Raw genomic sequence first — 21,919 nt, forward strand, 5'->3', positions numbered from 1 at the left:
TTCCAATGCAATTTGTTGAAGCCCAATAAACTGTGAGTTTGTTAAACTAAATAATCCTGGTAAGTAAACATGTAAACACTGCAGTGACACCAGTGTGCAAAGATGATTGATGAATGCACTGGCACTGCTGAAGGACTATGTGAATGCTGCTACACAGTGGTTTCACTCTCAGAATTATAGTTTATTTGTGATCCTTCTGCTGTAAGAAACAAACAAAATGTGCTCCCTTCTCCACTTCATTCACAAGAACCTCGATTTATGTCACAAACTTTGTATTCCCCACCTTTCTCACTTTGATTCACAGTAAGAACTTTTGATCTGCTGGCTCATTGGTATGCATTTACATTTAGAAGGTGCTTTGCACTGAGCATCTACAGTATGAACAAATATAAGCTCACAGAGGGTAGAATTTGAAACTGAACCACATTTGCATAATCCCATGTGGTTCATGATTTTTTTAAAAAAAGGAGCTATACCAGATTTTTTGGCATACATACACTTTTAGTACCACTCACTGTTTCATAACAGTTGTACCCAGAGGAAAATTGTACTGCTCAAGGCTTTCTCTTCTAAGTCTCTGGAGACAAAATTGAGATTCTCACTTCAGCCTCATTCAAGTTTCAAATTCGTTTCTCCTTTTGCCTTTATTTGACTGGACAGCTGAAGAGAGACAGGAAACGTGGGGAGTAATGAGCGGGGGAAGACATGCAGGAGATGGTTGACCGGCCGGGAATCGAACCGGCGACCCCTGCAACAAGGACTAGTAGCTTCTGTATTTGGGGCGCTTAGACCGCTAGGCCACCAGCGCCCAAAATAATCCACCCCTTTAATTGTAATAATCTGGCCAAATCTGGTCAGCCCTTTTGCGGCCCATATTTTAAATATATCGTCTGTCATACCTGGTATGAAATCTCTTTCTTTTGCAATTTCTCTCAAATACACTAAATCTTTGTGAAGTTATTTTGTTCTCAAACAGACTTGTAAAGGAAGGACCATATTGTGAAGACAAAGAAGAGACCATTTGACATCTAAATAGCTGATCTTGCAAGTGGTTCAAATGTTTTAATGAGAATTGTATGTTTGTGGACAATTACATTGTAATCTTAATTTTCCTCGGCACTATAAATGTTCATGGAAAGATGAGCTCAGGCTCTTTCTTTGCTCCATCTGAGCTCAGCTTGAGACCCAAAAACTGAGTCTGACAAAAACAAATGGATGAGGTTAGATTGAGACAATTGAGAGAGCTCCCTGATTTCTCCACCTGAGCTCAAAAGGAATCACAACACTTGAGAAATACCTGAGAGTCATTTCAGATTTTGAGGAGATCTTTTGAACTGAAAGGGAGACTAAGCTGAGGCATTTTGCAACTTTTTTCTGAAGGCAAGAATGAGAAACAGGAGACATGAGCTATAGTCTCATTTTGCTTTCAAACAGATCTCACTGTTGTCTAGGAGACATAAATGAAACACTTTTGAGATGTCCTCTCTAAATTTATTTTCCTATAGGTAGCCGGTTTCCTGAAGACGTCTGTGGGTGGTGCCTCTTGATGCACTGATACCAGCCTCAATGCTTGTGGTGTTGAAGACTGTTCTCTAGACTTATCAGCAGTCTTCCTTAGAAGTATGGTTGCTTGTACTGAACTAGACATAAAGATAAACAGTAGCAATGCTGTTTGAATACTTCTTCATTTAAACTTTAAATGAAATAGTCTAATATTTAAAAACATGTATTTTTACAGTTTTGAGCTAAGGCCATAATTACCTAAATGAAAATTGAAAATGCTTGAAACATTTAACTTACATTAGTCTTAATTATATTACATGTTCCCTTTCTTATACAGTTGATGGAAAACGTTGAACTTTTTCACAATACTCTAATTTATTGAGATGCATTTGTATTTATCTGTATGCACAAAAATCGTCATCCCTGTCCTTCATGGGGCTTTTTGAACTGCTTACCTGCTCACATGATCTTACAGACACACATATAGGCTTCTAGTGTGTATGTGACACATGAGTTTAAGATGTTCTTTATAACTAAATGTGTTGCTGTCATAAGAATTCAACAGAGTGAGAATAATCACTGGCAGTATTAATGCAAAAATAAGTTATATTTTGTATTATTCTTGATTATTTTGTGGTTTCATTCTTATTTAAGTGCTATACATTTTAGCACAGCTGTTAATTTAAACAAAGACCTCCTAAAAATCTTCCTCACAATTAGATAAACAACAAAAACATGGTAGACAATAAAAACATTTCATTTTTTTACTGTCATAATCAAGTTAAATTTGTTTATCAAACAAATTTGACAGTCAGAGAATGGACATAATGCACATTATATATGTGTATGTATATGTGTATGTATTTGTGTATAAATACACACACATACTGTCTATATCTATATATACATATAGATATATGTGGCATCAATGTTTTGTCATAATTGTACACAAGACATGGTGTAAACTTCAATAATTCAAACTAAAGACCGTGATATTAACAAAAACAAATAAATGCATCTGAAAAAACATTTCATTTTTGATGTGTGCATCAATGCACTCAATGATTTCTTGTTTTCTTTGTTGCATGCAAAAGCCCTTAAAAACAAATAGTGTTGCCCTCTCAACAGTAACAAAAAAAATTCCTGCTATCTCTATGTCCAGAGTTGGTTTTTAAAATTGTTCCAAGGACAATGTTTCAGTTAGCAGAGATAGATAGTGGTTCGACACTTCAATAGTTGGTTTAGACCAACTGAGAAACACAGCAGGTGACAAACACCCTTCTGAATGTTTTTTGTGTGTGTTTGGGATTTGATTCTTTCCCCCCTCACAGACAGCAGTAGTTTTGGACAACATGTGCAGAGATTGTTTTTGTAATGAAAAAGACATCCAATGCATAATAGGCAACATTTAAAATCTATTATTTAATTTTAAAAACATTCTAAACAGCCAGAAACAATTAACTTGATATTTTTAGGAAAATGAAAAAATAGTCCCCCCTCTGTTTTCTGCTTTTTATTATACAAAGGGTTACAAATATCTCTCAGATCTTTTTGCTCATTTATTCTGACTCATGAAATAAGTCCCTTGTGCCTATCATCACTGCTCAGCAGATTCATGAGGCAGTTAAAGCTTGAGCCAAACATTAAATAAGACAAAGGTCAAAACGATTATACTTCCATGAGGACTGTTTGTTTCAATTATGAAGGAGGAATTTCCTAGGTGAGGATCTAGGAGATTAGATAATAGAATATACAGATTAGTGCATACATGTAATGAAGTCATAGTCTTTGCCACATCATTATACTAATCATACTAAATCAATTCAGTAAAAATGTTGAAAATTTAGTTTCTCTATTATGTTGTTACAAATAAGGAACGTACACAACTGACCATTCATTTCCCTGTACATCACAGCATTGTGCAAACAGTATGATATGCCTGAGGACAAACCTTTTTCTCATTGATATTTGATTTCCTTTTTAGGTCAGGTGCAGAGGCAACCAATATATACTCCTGAAATCCTTAACCAGAGCAGCTCCTGCTTGTTTAGAAGCCTTTTTGTTTACCATTATTGCCACTGATTCACTGGTGTGTGAATATACAGTATATATGTGTATGTGAGTGTGTTTGTAACAGTTACTAGGGATTGTACTTAATTTTTGATGAATGTCAGGCAGGCTTGCAGGGCGTTTGATTGCCTCACATTTTGATATTTGCCGAAGAAATCCCAATATTTCCATTAATCCGTTCTTTTCTTTTTATATCTATCACATTTCTGTTGTCCATCCCACAGCCTGAGAAAACAAGGCACTTTGTTCATTTCTTCATCGTCTTTGTCTAAGTTTGCAGGATGCACTTGAGTACAGCCATCCCCTCATCCTCAAATGTTGTACAAATCCAGTTAAAAAAAAAGACTAATAAATTCTGTGTGAGCTGATATTATAGCGATGTAATGCATATCATCTCATCTGTTAGGTCCTCCTCATGTTTCCCAGCTGTGCACTGCTCCTCGTCGCTGTATTCTCTTATACTGTGGTCTTTCAAATGTGGGGTGGCATGTGTGTCTGAGGGGAAATTTCCTGCTCCTCCATTGTTGCCATTTCCAATGTTTCTATTAAGCAGGTTACTGGCTGCGCTGTCCATCTCATCAATGGTCATCTCACAGGCATCTGCAAGTTCATGTTTGGTTGCTGAAACAAACTTGGGGTCCCTGGCGTATTTCCCCAGACCTTCAGAGATCAACACCTGTGAACAAAAACATGTGAAACATTTATGGCCATGTGAACTGGGTGTCCATGTTGGGGTATAGAGGCTTGAAAGGTGTTCTTGTAGAGGGCACCGGAAAACACAGAAAGCTTGTATGTTGAAATAGTCCAAAAGATTAATATCTTGTGTTCTTGAGAAGACCTGTCTGCATTACAAATACTAAAAACAAACTTATACAAAATATTTCTCATGATATTCCAATTTTCTGAGCTGCACTACTGATAGCTTTTTATATACTGCAGAGGGTGCAGGCTGCAAAATCATTAAGCAAACCCACAGCATTAAGCCTGACTCACCGGACCAACATACCACTGTCCTGCACACCTTTCAGCATTGAGATAAAGGAATGAATCAGAGCCTGGAAACTTGGAACATTTCAGGGAAACTTAGTGTCTGGTCTTCTTCCAGGCTCTGATTCATTCCTTTATCTCAATGCTGAAAGGTGCGCAGGACAGTGGTATGTTGGTCCTGTGGGTCATGCTTAATGTTGTGGGTTTTTGCAACTCAAAAAATTGGAATATCATGAATAATATTTTATATTTTTCATCAGTTTTCCATCAGCTATTTAAGAGAGTGAAAATTGAATATATCTAGACTCATTACATTTAAACCAAAATGTTCCAGGCAATTATCTGTGTTAATTTTGACAAATATGACCCACAGCTTAAAAAAGTATCTCAAAATATTACAATATTACACTTTGTATAACTTACTTAACTTGTTATTACACAAAAGGAAAACATTTTTTACAATATCCTTATATCCCATGAACCTTTGCAACCTTTTTGTGTTTCATGGACAAATCTATGGACAAAGCTCTTCGATCTTAGTTTAGATTAAGACTACAGACCTGGTCCTTATTTTTGTGCGTACATGGGTATTAAAACACTGTTATTTACTCACAGCTTCCACCAGACTGTCAGCGCTGCCTCTCTTCTTCAGGTAGTGCATGCAGCCCTTTGGCGGTAACTGTAGGCATGATGGAGAGTTGGTGCGGGTAGGAGGGCCTTTCTGGCAATCTGTATACCATGAACTCCTCTTCCCTGTTCTGGGGATGCTGCCGATGCTGCCTGAATTGCGCCAGTCCACCTAGTTCACATATGCATAAATATAAATACACATTTGTATGTTTCTAAACTCTATGCCTTGTCACAAGATACTGAGAACTATGTTTGATCTTCAAAGTACTGTGATTAGATTGGTTGATTGAAAACAGCTGTCAAATCAGAGCATCACAGGACTACATATGAATTCAGTGGAGTACAAAGTAAATTAATTTCCCTCATCAATAGTCATATGCTCAGTCCTTGCACTCTCTTACTTAAAAGTTATAATACAGGAGATACTAAAACCTGTTGTAATTTTGGTGATGTGTCATTTATCTCACATCTCCAATTACAAAAAGTAGGGAGACAGAGTAAAATGTTGGTTCAAATAGAATTTGATGGTTTGGGAATCATTTAAACCCCTATACTTAATTGAAAATTGTGCAAAGACAAAATATCAAATATCAGAACTTAAAAATGTTCTTGCCATCAAAAATACATTCTCATTTCAAATACAAGAAAATGTTTCAAAAAGTTGGGGCAAGGACATGTTTACAATTATGTTGCAACACCTCTTTTTTTAAACACACTCTTTAGCCGTTAGGGAACCGAGAGCAGTTTGGACTTTGGCCAGTTTAGCACCTGGACTCTATTATAGTGGAGCCAGAATACAGAATGTGGTTTGGCATTGTCTTGCTGAAATATGTAAGGTCTTCCCTGAAAAAGGCATTGCTTGGATGGCAACATTTCATTAATTTTGCATTAATTAAAGGCAAAATGTGTAAGCTATGGGAATTAGTCATCAGTATACCATCACGGATGTTTGCTTTTGAAAAGTGCGCTGATAAAAACACAGCTGGTCTCTCTCCTCATTAGAGCACAGGATGGGGTATCCATGATCGCCCAAAGAATGTCCGATTTTGTAAGACCACAGGACAGTTTTCAACTTAAAAACAATAATAATCTAACCTTAGTGAAATCCTTGAAAACATCTTGTTCAAATGATTATTTGTTTCTGTGTCACACAGTTACCAGACCTGTACAAGTGGTGTGTAGCAGGGTAAGAAATCAGGGCTTATAGGTGAAGCAGGAGGCGTGGCCCAGGAATGCAGCGACCGTGCAGGAGACAGGTTGGGAATATTCTTGGTATTGAAACCAGTCACCGTCATTACCTGAGATTGGAGTTCAAAGTTCATAATGATAAACACAGATCAGCAGAGTTATAAAACAGTGGATTCTTTTTTATGTCTGCTCCCAAAAACTTAAGTTGCAACATATTCATTCATCACATTGTTTATGAATGAAGCAAGATTTGTTTGTACCTGCTGCTGTGCCATATGCAGTGGAAGAGCTGTGCAAGATGGAGACTGAGGAGTCTCCTCCTGACTGCTTTTTCTGCGAAGACACTCAAAGCTGAATTTTTGTTTGTTGGAGGCTGAAAGAAATAATCACCCTTTGTCAGTATTAGCACAAAAAATGTAATAAACTGCATCAAGATGACATGAACACAACTTGGTTTGTTCAATACTGTATGGGTTAACCCAATTCATCAATAAGTGCAATATATTTTCACGTAGAACTAAGTCAACAATCAGTATAAAGCTCAAGAAAACTTCAAAAATACTTTAAGACTCTATATATAGAGTTGTTGTGCATAAAATCTGAGCAACAGTTAATCTCTCATGTCAGAACAACTTAACTTAAGTCAAAAAACAAATATAAACTCTTGTTTAAGTTGTGGTATACTACCTTGAGGTGAGGGTAAAAACCATCTCCTTGATGAGCATCTGCTACCATGGCATATTGGTTGCTTGTCATCATCATAAGCATCATCTTGCTCAGGGTCAGCACTAAAAACCTCAAGGTCAGAGTCTCTCTCTGCATCATGGTGGTCCTTGCTGAACAACCTCAAAGACAGAATGATAAATCTCTATGAGGGCTCAGATACAGACTACTTACAGTTGTGCTCATAAGTTAACATACCCTGGCAGAATTTATGGTTTCTTGGGTAGTTTTTGTTGTCTTTATGATATAAAAAGAGTAAACACAGTTGTTTGATAAAAATTTTGCTTCACCCAACCACTAGCCATGAGTGAAAAAAAAGTTTTTCTCTTATCTTTCATATGCTCTGAAAAATGCAAAAAATCACAAATTCTGCCAGGGTATGTAAACTTATGAGCACAACTGTAGGTATTCTAATTAGAGTTCATACTGTTCAGTTATTATGTTTGCTACAAACATGTTAACAGAAAAAAGTTTAAATGGTACCTGTCGTCTGCAAGCTTGATGTTGTCTTCGTGAAAGTCCTCCCCACTGTAGTACTCTCCAGATCCTTGCTCTTCATTCCTGTGATCATTTTGGAGAGCTACAGGACAGAGTCCAAACCCACTTCCTGACCTGGCATCACTATATGAAAAAAGAATCAGTTAAATGTTGAGCAATATGTTTTTCTATCAACATTGACATCAACGAGTGCCCTTAACTTTTTTATGTAATAAAGGAAAAACAGTACAGGGATAGTTCAGTTTTTGGAAGAGGGATTATATGAGGTACTTGTCAATGGGTAAGTGTGTGATTTAATCTTCAGGAGTTTTTTTATTGTGAACTCCCAAACTTCGAGAGTCATTGAAACCTCTTTCCATCAGCCAGCTCAGCAAGTCTGACTGAAAGGGTTTCAACAATTTAGAGTCAATGTGACACCTTAATTCCTGCCTGGTTCATTAGCATGAACAATTTGGCCAGGAAAATCATTGCTGCTGAAACTGGTGCAATCTGTTTGAAGCCACTGGCCTAGTGGCTGTGAGTCTGGACCCCCATTAAGGAAGCTTTCTGCAGGCTCCCTAAGTAAGAACATTTCAAATGTAGTTGCTGTGATAAAAGGTTGATTAGAGCTACGACCACGCAAATATTTTCCACATTAATTTTAACTACCAAGTTTCCATTAACCCTCCTGTTATGTTTGTTTCTCTGGAACAGCAATAATGTTCCTGGGTCAATTTGACCCGGGACATATTTAATTATCCAAAAGTGTCAGAACCAAAAAAATCCCAATCAGATTTTTTAAAATCAAATTTTTAACTCCATTACTAATTTAAATCAATATTTAGTCCATTTGTGTTCTTTAATTCTCACAGATCATGGTTCAATGAGGATAACTCACTCGTTTTTTATAAAAATTCATTTTAAAGCTTTTTTTAATGTACATTTGAAAGACCTAAATATAAGTACAATAGTTTTACATGACATAGATTTTTGTTTATTTTATTTTACAACTTGATTTTTTTTTTTTTTTATGAAGTGATGTTGATAAATTAACACAACACCTCTTCTGTCACATGCTGCCCAGATTTTTATGCTGCATTTAGCTGGTTTGCAAGACATATATTACCTAAAATAGACTTTTAAAAGGGTCAATTTGTAGATAAAGTAAATGTACTCTACTCAATGACTCTAAAACTTTGAAACAAAACTACCAATAAAAGTGATTGAAGTAACAGACACGTTAGCCCCCATGGATGGCAATTCTTACATAATTTTAAGAACAGTGAGTAAGAAAAGGCATTTTGTTGTTCCAGAAGAAGTAACAAAATCTTATACATTACTTCAAGTGATGTGACATGAACAAGCATTGGTTGGGTCCATAGACTTTGAGTCTGAAAATAAGAATCTTCTTTCAGTTTGGAGTTAGAAAGACATAAGCAAAAGAAGACCTTGGATAGGAAGTGGGATACCTTGGTATTGGTCATACCTACGCCTCATATCTACATTAGTCTAATGTGTTTCTGAACAGAAACACAAAAAAACCTGAACCACCAACTGCATTGTCAGCTCTCACCACTTGCTATGTCCATTCTGGTAACAGCTTTTAGAAAATGGTGACCTGTTTGTGTTAAGTACATTTTAGGATCATGCTTAGGTTTTAAGCCACTAACCTAGTGGAGTTGGACTTCCAAGGGTTGTCTTTCACTCCTTTGTTGATGATGAACACTGATGTTCCATTTTTTGTTGGGGCTGGCTGGCATTGCCTAATCAAACACATCTGCTGCTTTCCATTGTTCATAGAGAGAAGTGAGGGCAAGTTTGCATTGTTGAGGTTGGCATTGGAGGGTATTGGTGATTGATGGCAAAAGGAAACACAATGAGGATGACAGCAGGCATGAGGGGTGTGACAATGATCGTACTGGACTGATGACAAGTTAATTTCGGTGCCTCCCCCTCTGTCATCTTCATGAGCTATCCTGACATTTTGGGTTGGTTCAGTTGAGGCACTAGCAATAAATGGTAAAATTTGTAGGGGACGTTGGGTGACAGTGGTTGGGATGAAGTAGCCTTGATGATCCACACTGAAATGGTTGACATCGTTCCCAAATAGACCTCCATTTCGCTGCAGAGAAACCAGAAATCACAAGTACAATGAGAATTGTGACAAAACTGCACAACAAGTACAACTAACTGTTGTTCAGTTAGTACAGTGATCAGTATTAACTTTTTATATTTCACTGGACCTATGAAAAATAATGTTAAATAAGCTGAAATTTTATTGTGCTGTTCTAGTGTTGAGACCACTAAAAGTGCTTTTTACACAAGATGTCACATTCACTCATTCTCACACTGAAGTTAGTGCCTATTACTTCTAACTAATCACATTATCAAGCATTCATATACTGCTGGCAATGTCACCCAGTGCAAGCTCAAAGTTTGTGGCATGCAGACTACAGGAGCTGGGGATCAACCCGCCAACCCTCCAATTGAGACACACCTGACGCCAATACTGAGCGAGGGCATCCCTACTGGTCTATGAGTTGTGGATGTTTAGTTTTTTCAATTTTCTCTTTTTTTCATTAGGTTTCATCACACAGCTTGCATTCTGGCTGCTACAACTTGAACATAGGGGTAGCAAAATGTCTTGACAGGATCTTCAAGATTACCCTGTAAATTTCCTCCTCTTCATCAACATTTGCATCAACTAGCCCCTCCTCTTGCAGGTCACATGATATGGCTCGACGGATCTCTGGTCCAAGGTCATGCAGCGTTCGCAGGCCAGCCTGTAAAAAGAAAAGCATTGATATGATTCAACACAAAGTGTAACTAGTAGCTTATATCAACAGCCTATTCACACACAAACCCTAAACATTTGGCTTTTACCAGCCTGTTGACAACAGGAACCATGATTGCAAATTAAACAGATGTGAAGTTATCCCTCCATCCATCCATCCATCCATCCATCCATCCATCCATCCATCCATCCATTGTCTTCTGCTTATCCGGGGTCAGGTACCGGAGCTTGCAGTCCAAGAAAATTGACCCAGACATCCCTCTCCCAGCAACACTTTCCAGCTCCTCCTGGGGAATTCCGAGGCGATCCCAGACCAGGCAGGATATTTATCCCTCCACCGAGTTCTGGGTCTTTCCGGGGGTCTTCTCCCAGTTGGACGTGCCCTTATCCTTATCAGATGCCCGAACAACCTCAGCTGACTCCTTTGGATGCGAAGGAGCAGCAGCTCTACTCCGAGCTACCTCCGGATGTCTGCGCTCCTGACCCTATCTGTAGGAGCCATATGTGTGTGCAGCCGCAACACTATCTTTAAGGCTGAGCCCAGCCACCCTTCGGAGGAAACTCAATTCAGCCGCTTGTATCAGAGATCTTATTCTTTTGGTCAAGACCCACAGCTCATGACCATAGGTGAAGTTATCCTTCCATCTCCATTTTTAGTTCTAAGTCTTTCTCCCGTTGAGTGAACCCGTAAACTTATAAATAGACTTTTAAAACTTGCGGATGAACCTCAGCAGTACTTTTATTGCCATTCATACTATCCTAATCCAAATCTGTCACAGGCTTTCCTTCAATAAGTTTGGCATCTCTGTGTAATTGAACATTTGAAACATTGAAGCAACCAGCAGACCTTAGTGTGCATGTGTGTTATTGCACAATCTGATTATATCAAAATGTTCAGTTTGAATTAATTTTCTATGAGCTGCTGAGACTTGGTGGTAACTGTGCCACAGAATTCATGAGCTGTGTCGGGCTTAAACTTCCCAGTTATCATGACAGCAATTGAATCTCTGAATGATGTAAACATAGATCCTATTTAAATAAGGTAAATTCATTATATACTTATTAATGTTATTATTATGATTAAAATCAGCTGTTACATCAGTCTTGCCTGTCCCCTCACACTTAGTCCACAGGAGAGGAGATAGCATGGAGCAGGAATTGGAGATGATTATTATCTTGGTGAGCTAATCTATGTGTCCGACTCCAGGGAGGAAGCAAAAATCTCATAAAAGTATTTTTCAGAATTCCCCTCCCCATCTACCCAAAAAGTTTAGGGGGTTAGAGGAAACCTGCATGCTCAATCCAGCCCTTGGGCCACATGCCTTAGTCTCAGTGATGTTTTTGTTTGACCTCAGTGTGTCAGACAAAACCAAAACCAAATCCTGGATTTGATCAATTCACTGGAGTAAATCTATGAACACAAGCATGATACATTGTACTTAACTGACCTGTAGCGCCATGGCAGTGTTCAGCCTCTCCCATGAGTGCCTTCCTACAAGACCTTGCTCTTTGCGTCTCTTGAACTTCCTGAAGTAGTCTTGTATCAGGAAGGTGGCATAGAACTTCCCCACTGTTATCTCATCATCTAAGTGAACAAATCAGACACACAAAAGCACCCAGGATAAACACCAAAATACCTCAACAGTGAAATTTGATCCAATTTAAAAAAAAAAAAAGAGTAACATCCTTTAACAGAGAGTTTAAAAACTTCTGTCTCACCTTCTAGAAAAACAGAAACACATTGAATAATGTTGCAAGGGGAATTACACAGAGTATCAGAACACATTGTTAAAGCATAATCACAGTAGAAAGTATTGTAAAAAAAAAACAAACAACAATAGAATTGTCAATTATATGACATTTTAATGGAAAGCCATCATTCCTGAATGTTTTTATGTAGTTTCATTGTTATATAAAACGGTGAGAGAAACTAGGATAACTAATCTGCACCTTATGCTACATTATATTACCACTAAATTATAGCTCACAACCTGAATTATGGCCGAGTTACAATCCGGAAACATAATTTTGTGTTTATTTTTTCTTTTTTTTTTTCTTTTTGTGGTTACAGTATTAAATGCCAGTATTACAAAATAAAAGGAGACCAAACGTGAGCACAAGTTCACACACTACGCCCCTCCTCCACCCCTCTAATAAGCTTGTGATGCAATATGCAACTAATGTCTGTACATGAGAGAACAATGTTTTTCTAAGCAAATGTTCAGTTCTTATTTTCCTTTTTTTTTCTTCCTTTTTTTTCCTTCTTTTTTTGTTCTTCGTTTGTTTTCTTTTTCTTCTTTTTTTTCCTCTTGTCTGCATATATATTTCTGGTTTGTGTCATGTTTGTCACAAACTGTCAAATATTAATGCAATTTATTCGTGCAGCAAAAGAAAAGAAAGAAAACATTTTTCTTCTGTGCTTGTGACTGTGTGCATTCGACCATCACCATCCCTGTTAGAACTCCGGCCTATCTTTTATTGACAGTTAATATCATGTTCTGTAAAAGAGGGGGTGCACACCTAGGTGGACCAAAAAAAATAAAAGAAAGTAAAAGAAAGATTACACAAGGATATACAAAGGGACAGGGAAAGAGAAGGAGAGAGAGACCTAAGACACTTAGATTGAGAGGGACCATCTCACCATGACGCCAAAAAAACTCTGTGCGGTGATACTAATGATTAAGCAACCCTTAGTGTCCACAATCATTACTGAAGCTTGGGTCGCAGAGGGTTGCCGCCGTGCTGTATTCTATTTGTGTAACAAGACCACCACTGGTGCAGATGATACCACTTGGGTCAGATCAGCCGAGCGGTTCAGCCCAGCACCCGGGCCGCGAGAGCAGTCAGGCCGATGGACCCAACACGCCGCGGGAGACCCAGGCCAGGGGACAAGCCAAGGACCCAGACCGGAAGCAAACAGGTACCACCGGGGCACCCAGGGTGACCCCCAGGTCACCCAGCAGGAGGAAAGGGGGGCGAGGGGGGCGAGATCCCGCAGCCCCCCCAAGGAACACCCCCACAACACCGCCCCCACAGCCCCCCAAGACAGAGCCAAAGGAGCCACCAGGGCCGAAGGGGCTCAGCACCAGGAGCAGACAGCCAGGCAGCCGGGCAGGACCCGGACCAGAGCCCGCCAACCGGCGCGCCGGAGTGGGGGGAGGGCGGAGGGGGCAGGGCCAATCCCCCCCGCCCCCCCCCCAGCTGGCCCGACCACTCCCCCCAGCCACACACCCCACCCGCGACTGATGGACCAGGCCACGGGAGCATGGAGGGACACCCCAATGGCTGCCGTAGTAACACCCCACCAGCTGCGCGCCACCCCACAACCCCAAGAGGAAGAGGACCGCGAGGGAATCCTCGGGAAACCCGCCCCCGAGGGCGACCGCGGACCAGGCCCCCGCAGCGGAGGGGACAGCAGGGGGACGGAGGGTGACAGGGACACCAGCCACCCACCCAGCCCCGATGGACCCCCAACGAGTAAGGCCGAGCCAAACACTAAGGCCCCGCCACACCTGTTCTGTGTTTGTGTGATATAATTTTAATTTTTTTTTTTTTTTTGTATGTATGTTTGCTAGTGAGGTGGATTAAAATAGGGGGGGCAGGAAGGGAGGCGGGAGAGAGGGGGGAGAGCCGTAGTGCACTACTGCACCACAATCCGCCCCCCCGTATAAAACCCGCCCCCCCAGCCCTATGTCTTTACCTATATCAGTATCTAGTGAGGTGCATTAAAATAGGGGGGGTGGAAGGGAGGCGGGAGAGAGGGGGGAGAGCCGTAGTGAACTAATGCACCATCATCTGCCCCTCCCCCCTGTATAAGACCCGCCCACTCATCCAGCACCCCCAACCCTATTGTCTTTTTTTGTCCAACTGTTCTAGTGTAGTGCGTTAAAAGAGGCAGGGCCCATTCTTATTTTCCAACTGAAGCTGAGAATTGGTTAAAGATTGGTTTCTTTTCTGTGGACATGAACCCCAGGGACATGAACCACAGACCTGTGGTCCTGTTGGTAATTTTAGAATTCTACTTTATTTTACCGTGTGTAAAATTTCTACTGAAATGGCTGTTTCAGAATAAAGGTATTTCAAAAACATACCAACATTACCCAACTTTCAGACCTGCTTGAAAGTCTGTTTCAAGATACCTTCAAGCAGGTAGAGCAAAAAAAAAAAAACATTAGTTGGGAGATGTTCGTCCATGTGTTTTCTCAGCTTTAAATAACTTTTTTTTCCCGGCCAAACACAAAAATCTACATCAAGTTTGAACAAGTTTGAACAAGCTTTAAGATAATTATGTATTATTTTGATTATTAATAATAATAATAATAATAATAATAATAATAATAATAATAATAATAATTCTAAGCTTTTCTCTGTACCTGACACCCTACAAGGAAAGATCCAATGTCTACAACATCACCTTAAATTTGAAAAGCTGAAAAGGTTTCTCTAAAAGCTGAGTTACAACTCAATCTGACCGAGAAGGGGAGCTAGGGGAAGAGTGAAACTAGATGGCAAGATCAACTGTACAAACATTAAGAGTTATGACAGAGAAAATAGTTTGATGGTGACTTGCTGACAGTGATAAAAAGAGTTTCTGAGAAATGCAAAGAAACTGCTATACTTGTTGACCACTAATGATTGTCTTCCTGTCTATCTCATTAAATAGGTTGCGGTCAAGTGTGCTTCAGAAAACAAACAACAGGATGCTGACAGCTTCAGATTGATTAACCCCATAAGATCTGTGTCCTATAAACACTTCCTTAGTTTGGCTTTTGTTTATGAGACAAAATCACTTTGGTCTAGACTTTGCTTTAAAGATTAAAACCAGAGTTTGCAGATGCCTCTTATTCAAATGCTATACTGTATAGGTTCCTTTTAACAATCCCTCTGGATTTATTTTTTTAAATCAATTTCTACTCCTGTTTTATTTCTTAAAGGTGACATATTACGCTCTTTTTCATCAAAATATATTGGTCTAAGAGGCCCCCAAAACATGTCTTTAAAGTTTATGCTCAAAATAACACTTTGAAATCAGTCTGTTTTCTCTCTGACCACGCCCCCTCAGGAAGTGGATGCGGCCTCGGCTCTCCAGCACGTGGATCTAATGTTTACATGTTGGCTGAATATACACGGCTGCTCACAGACCCGCGTTACTTCAACCCTCTGAATCTGATCCAGAATCTGATCCTGACGGAGAGGCGCCTGCAGCAGGACCTTTCTGAACGATCATTTCTTGTTGTTTTATTTGTCAGTATGTTGACGTGTCTTGGTACACAGCTATGAACATGTAGCTATGTGGCTATGCTAACTAGCGCTAGCACTTTTCCATGAAAAATAAAAATGATCCACACCTCGAACCATCACAGTGACTACTGACAATGCCAGAAACATTGTTAACTGTCAGTGAAGCAGGACAGGTTCCACAATTAGGATCCATTTCTTAAACTTAGCATTACAGAAAGCTGAAATGCAGTCATCTAATGCTGTTTAATCTTTCCCCCGCAGTACAAATGCTGCACATATTTTCAAGCACAAGCAGGAGATGCTTCAGTTGCCAAAATACTGTCCTCTCACCAGTGTGCCCACATGCTGAAACTTCAGCACTCTTGAGCTGCTTTTTGAACAGAAATTCCAGGAACTTTTAGTCCCTGGAACTACTCTTCAAGGAACTCATTGGTTCCTGTGGCCCATTGTGGTTTGCGTGTCCCCTGAGGCCTGAAGTCCCATGGGGATTATGCAAATCCGGCCAGTGAGGTATGGAGCAAAAAAAACAATTGCACTACAACATTAGACCTGTAGAGGGCAGTAAGACAAAGACGAAGGTCATTCAACAAAGATGACACCATAGAAGGAGACAGACAGGCCAGTGTCGTCATGTGCAACACATGTTAGCCGGTTAGCATGGAAGAGATTCAACTTGTGCTGTTTTTGATCGTGCTTTATGGGATTGCAAATGGATTTACTGAATCAACACTTAGCAACAAGTGCGAGTAGCAAAGCCGCTTTTGCTTGACTTAAAGTAATTATGTTAATGTTATGGTCATGTTTTCTGAGTCATGTCCAAAGATTGTCCATTTTTGTCAGGAAATCTTTGTCAGGTACTGTAAAATGTATGACTTAAAGATTGAAACTAGTGCATTGTTGCCTTGCTAGGATGCTCTGAAGCTTCTCTTACACTACCACAAACTGTGCAGCAGACTCTGACGTATGTGGTGAAGAGAATTATTCTAAAAGGTGGAATGCTTCCAGTGCTCCTTGTTTTTCCAGATGGGTAAGGAAACTAGTGTCAGGCATACATCTTGAAAAGCACTATTGTCAAAAACACAGGTTTACAGAAAAATCTGAAAGCATCCGGCCAGTCTCAACATATCTTAATACTTATACTAGTTAGTTTTGATTCAGGTGAAATATTTTTGTTGCCATATGCAATGTTCAGGCTGAAGATTTGCTATTTTTATCACTACCAAGTCTGACTTGTGTGGTTGTCTTTTGTTTTGTTAGTTTCATGTGTTGTTGTTCTTGTTTTTTAATTATATAAACTATGTTTTTTTAACATGGGGTATCTGTGTGTGTTAGTTTTGAGGATGTATTGTACTCTGTATGATAACTACAATAGAAAAACATCCACTGACCGCCTGCAGGGGGCACTACTTGGTCAAGCAGCTTCATGCTGGTCCTCTTCCAGATCTTCTTTATGACAGCTCTAAGCTCCTCATTTGCTTGATCCAGGTTACCTTGGAAATTGAAGAAAAGGTTGTCTTGGTTAGAAGCACTCAACTCAACTCAACTTTATTTATAGAGCACTTTAAAAACGACCACAGCCGAAACAGAGTGCTGTACATAAATAGACAAACAACACAGGCATAAAACAATTAAAACACAGGATAATAAAACAATAAAAACAATAGAAACAATAAATAAAAACAAACCATAAAACACTAAAACCAGAGTAGAGTCTTATGCAGGGTTGAAAGCCAAGGAATAAAAATGGGCTTTTAGATGAGTTTTAAAAATGGACAGTGAGGAGGCTTGTCTAATGTGGAGGGGAAGCTCATTCCATTATTTAGGAGCAGCAACAAAAAAAGCTCTATCCCCTCTGAGCTTCCGTTTTGACCTCGGTACCTCCAGGAGCAGCAGATCAGCTGACCTGAGGCACCGAGCAGGAGCGTAGGGGTGAAGGAGCTCAGAGAGGTAAGGCACCCAATCTATCTCTCTCTCTCTCATTGTCACAGAGTCACAAAGATACACAATGTATGGTTTTCTCATTCATAGCTTCCAGTGTTTGTACACAGAGACCTTTATGCTGCAGATTTTGAGTTTTCCAACTCATGTGCCTCGGCCTGTCTAAGAGATATTCTTGCATTCAATCTAACTTTTAGCATTCTTGTAGCTTGATTCATGATGTGCTTCTTACAAACTGCACTAGCATTAGCACCATCTTGTGTCTAATCCAATATTTTTCATGTTTTTTCAGCTACCTCTGTAAATAAAAATGTAAATACAAGGCTGATGTAAATTTTAAGTAAGGTCTCCTAACATCTAATCTGAGGGGACCATCTCTCTCCCCCAACAGTACATCTATTCTGGTTTACACCCTGGTCACCTCCCGCCTAGATTATTGCAACTCCCTTCTTTTTGTTTTACCTGACAAATCCATCCATAAACTTCAACTGGTTCAAAACTCCGCTGCCCGCATCATCACCAGAACCCCCTCCACCAGCCACATCACACCTGTCCTGCAGCAGCTCCACTGGCTTCCGATTAAATTCCGCATCATTTTCAAGATTCTGTTCCTCACTTTAAAGGCCATCAACAACCTAGCTCCTTAGTAGCTCATTGACCTCCTCCATACTAAAATTCCCACCCATAGTCTCAGGTCCTCCTCCTCCATCCAACTCAACCTCCCACCTGCTCGCTTGACCACCATGGGGTGGAGAGCCTTCAGCCACTCGTCCCCCCTGCCTCTGGAACTCTCTCCCACTGGACGTACAAAATTCCACCTCTCCCACCACCTTCAAATCCCGCCTAAAAACTCCCCTTTTCCGCCAAGCATACTCACTCTAATCTGTCTCCCTGGGACTGGAATAACTTCCCATCCCCCTTTCATCTTTCTAGTATTGCATCTTTTTCTAATGTATGTATTTTTACTGTTGAGTGTTGCTTTTATTATTGCTATGTTGTAAGGTGACCTTGGGTGTCCAGAAAGGCGGCTATAAATACATTGAATTATTATTGAATTATTATTTGTAAATGCAAGAGAGGTTTCTCTGGTAAGTACCGTAGAAGCTCTGAGCACTCTGACCCAGTACCCACTGTTGAAAAATGTAAAAAAAATTACTTAAATGTTTTTCATCTGTGTGAGTCCCCCTTCTTTTTCCAGCACAAATTGGTAATACACACTTTTAAAGAATCACAACCAAACAGTTAAATCTGTCAGAATGTAATCAACTCCTTTGCAGATAACTGATAAGTTGACAGAGCATACTAACCGTCAGTCTTGATCTTTAGAGCAGTGCGGACCAGGGCAAACAGGGTGGCATTAAACATGACTGTCCCATCACTGTTCAAGGGCATGTTCATAGCTACAAGACGCTGCAACAGATTTCAAAGTACATATAAACAAAGGCAACACTCAAAAGGAACGGAGGGTCTGCAAGTTTTTGTATATCTTTAAGTTGTGAAAAACGCACCTTACAGGCCACCCTGTGAGGGCAGAGCTTGCCAAATCCCAACGGAGGCTGGATCCTTCTCAGCAAAGTCACCACATCAAGGTGCTTTATCCTGCCCCTGACAAAAAAATAAATTTAAACAGAAGGAATTATACCACCATGCACAGTCTTTACAGCCACTACAGCGCCACATAAGTACCAGATCATTTGTCAGGGCACTTCAAGGATGCATCAAGGGCATACAGATAGAACACAATGTCATACTCTTTGTTAATACAAACGCATTGAAAGGTTAGACATCATTGCCAAAGCTTAATCGTCTTCATATGTTAGTGGCTGGGTTTTGAGATTGCCTTGTTTTTAATTGGAGAAAAGCTCCTCCTTAATGGCCAGAAGCTTAAAACCATGGTATTTAAGGTTATTTGATTGAATTACCAGTTCGTATTATTATTCTAGGAAACAAAGATTAAAACCAGGCCTTGCAGAGCCTATCTTCAACCACTACAATTTGTCTGCACAATAACCCAGGGTCAGGATCCCTTTCTTTTATGCTCATGTCAATGCCAGTTCTCTTATCAACTTTTGCTCTTTTGAAGGCTCAGTTTTCCTGTTCTAATGCATGAAAAAAATTGGTTCTGCGTTCTTTACCCTGTTAGTAATGTATCACACTACAACCAATTTTTTTGTATTAATTTGTTTTTTGTACTATTGTTCAATAACACATAAATCCGATGCTGAAGAACTCTAGCAATTCAAACTCATTGGAAAACCATGACTTGTGTTCCCCTCCAATCATAGATAGAATGGTTGTTGCAGAACAATCCCCATCCCAAGCATTTAGATGCAAATTTCTTAAGTAGTAGTATACATAAACAGGGTGGAAAATTTCATTCCACTTGAATCCTGAGTACTCACTTGGCTTCTGGGTCATATTCAGACCAGATCCTTTTAAACTCATCTAGGTGATGAGGTCCAAGAATGGACCAATCACGGGTCAGGTAGTCAAAGTTATCCATGATGACAGCTACAAATAAGTTGATAATCTGAAACAAACACATGCAACATGTTTTGGCAATTTTCACATTAAGTGCCCATATATTACTCTCACAGAACATAGTGAAATGTCTGAAGATTACCAGAAAAGCACAAAGCATGTAGAAGCTGATAAAGTAGATAATGGCTAAGCCACTTCCACAGGTTCTCTCCTCTCCAGGGTTGTAATCTGACTCTGAATCACACAGCTTCCCTGGCAGACAGGAAAGCATGATCTCTTGCCAGGCCTCACCTGTGGCACACCTAATGTGAAAAAAGAGCAAACATCAACAGAGAAACAGAAAAAAAAAAAAACAGTTTTCACATTTATTTCTGCATATATGATTACTTATGATGCTGTGTATCCAACAAAAGAAACACCTGAAGAGCACAAGGACTGCTTGAGGAAAGGTTTGAAAGTTGTTGTTGCGGTTGATTTGTGTTCCATCGACCATGGCAATTTTCCCAAACACCTGAGTAGAAAAACAACATTATATATTATTTCTTATAACAGTGAAATCATAAATTGCATTGTGTCTTAGGAGTTCTTGTCATGTTTTGTGTTACCTGCATTCCAATTACAGCATAGATGAAGAACAGCATGGCAATAAGGAGAGCAACATAGGGAAGAGCCTGAATGCAAAAAAAGGGGGGGAAACTTTCACTTAACATTGAAACACCCTACAGTCAGCAATTGCACAAACAGCCCCCGCTTAAACCCTCTTGAATCATGTTGATGATGATTTTCACAAAATAAAAGTGTTGTACTAGCACAGCTAGAAAGCCAACACTCAGGGCCCTTGGATAAGGACTTGGCATCAAAATCATGCAACAAACCCCTGCACCTATTTAACAATTCTTTCTTTTCCAACCAAGTTTTGTTTATACAATGTGTTACAAAAAAATGACTAAAGTATCTTTGTGTAACCAATGAAAGATAATATGTTACAAAATACTGCTATAAAAAAGTTTAAGGATTTATTATTGGCAAAATACCAGGGAACATTTTTGCGTGTAAATGTATGTCTTACTAGTATTTCACTAGTTTTACATATTCATGAAAAGTAGGTTTGATTGTAAATGTTTTTCCTTTTACCTGAAATGACTTGATAAAGGTCCACAGCAATGTCCTGATGCCCTCCCCCCTGCTCAGGAGTTTTACTAAACGCATCACTCTGAACAGGCGGAAGAAGGTGATTGAGATGCGAGCACTGTCCTCCGTGTTCTTAAGTGAAAGATGTGGGAGAGGTTTGGAAATAGGAAAATAAAGGTTATTCTATTTAAAAAAAGACAGTGATAAGGCTTTGTACTACCTACCATTCATGAACCATATACCCCTTTTAACTATGTAATGATTATGTTATTAAAAATGTGAGTAGCAGCAATTGTTGTGCTGAAAATCTCCTCATTTGCAATTTTTGGCAGCTTTGCATGGAAACAATCAATATATGTTCTGTGTGACGATGTCTAAAACAAAAGAACAAAATGAACAGAAGTAGAGTTGTATAGCTTGAACAAACAAAACGTTTCATTCTAAATGACTGATTTTAAAAGTAAGTAACAGGCAGCATCTCCAGGCAAAACCATGAACCCAAGCCAAAAATGCAACAAACAAATGCAACAAGTGAATTCAAAGCACGACTTTGGCCGACAATGGGATTTTACCACTAACTGTTAAAATGTATCAAATAAGTGAGATGAGAAACATTGTAAGGTTTTTGTACCAACAAAAAACAACAACATTACAACTGCCCCACTATTAACTTGAAAACTTGAAAAGGGGAAACTTGGAGCTTCCTACAACAAGAACCATAGAGCCACTCAGATACCAAAACTCCAACATGAGCTT

The 21,919-nt window shown here is 39.5% G+C and overlaps 1 protein-coding gene across 1 annotated transcript in view; it reads right to left on the reverse strand.

Annotated features, from left to right (window-relative positions):
• Nucleotides 1–3,003: 3,003 nt before the first annotated feature.
• cacna1db (calcium channel, voltage-dependent, L type, alpha 1D subunit, b) overlaps nt 3,004–21,919 on the reverse strand; it is a 77,214-nt gene continuing 58,298 nt past the window's right edge. Inside the window, exons 31-47 of the mRNA XM_034696602.1 lie at nt 21,167–21,295; nt 20,638–20,703; nt 20,452–20,543; nt 20,175–20,334; nt 19,954–20,081; nt 19,060–19,156; nt 18,859–18,961; nt 17,002–17,103; nt 11,821–11,957; nt 10,245–10,361; nt 9,249–9,700; nt 7,585–7,722; nt 7,066–7,223; nt 6,639–6,751; nt 6,354–6,488; nt 5,174–5,359; nt 3,004–4,249 (exon numbers count right to left, since the gene is read on the reverse strand). Coding sequence (XP_034552493.1) covers nt 3,944–4,249; nt 5,174–5,359; nt 6,354–6,488; nt 6,639–6,751; nt 7,066–7,223; nt 7,585–7,722; nt 9,249–9,700; nt 10,245–10,361; nt 11,821–11,957; nt 17,002–17,103; nt 18,859–18,961; nt 19,060–19,156; nt 19,954–20,081; nt 20,175–20,334; nt 20,452–20,543; nt 20,638–20,703; nt 21,167–21,295 — 2,619 coding nt within the window. The 3' untranslated portion in view covers nt 3,004–3,943. The remainder of the gene's footprint in view (nt 4,250–5,173; nt 5,360–6,353; nt 6,489–6,638; nt 6,752–7,065; nt 7,224–7,584; nt 7,723–9,248; nt 9,701–10,244; nt 10,362–11,820; nt 11,958–17,001; nt 17,104–18,858; nt 18,962–19,059; nt 19,157–19,953; nt 20,082–20,174; nt 20,335–20,451; nt 20,544–20,637; nt 20,704–21,166; nt 21,296–21,919) is intronic.

This window comes from Notolabrus celidotus, chromosome 11, assembly GCF_009762535.1.
Source record: "Notolabrus celidotus isolate fNotCel1 chromosome 11, fNotCel1.pri, whole genome shotgun sequence".
In the NCBI taxonomy this organism is placed as follows: Eukaryota; Metazoa; Chordata; class Actinopteri; order Labriformes; family Labridae; genus Notolabrus; species Notolabrus celidotus.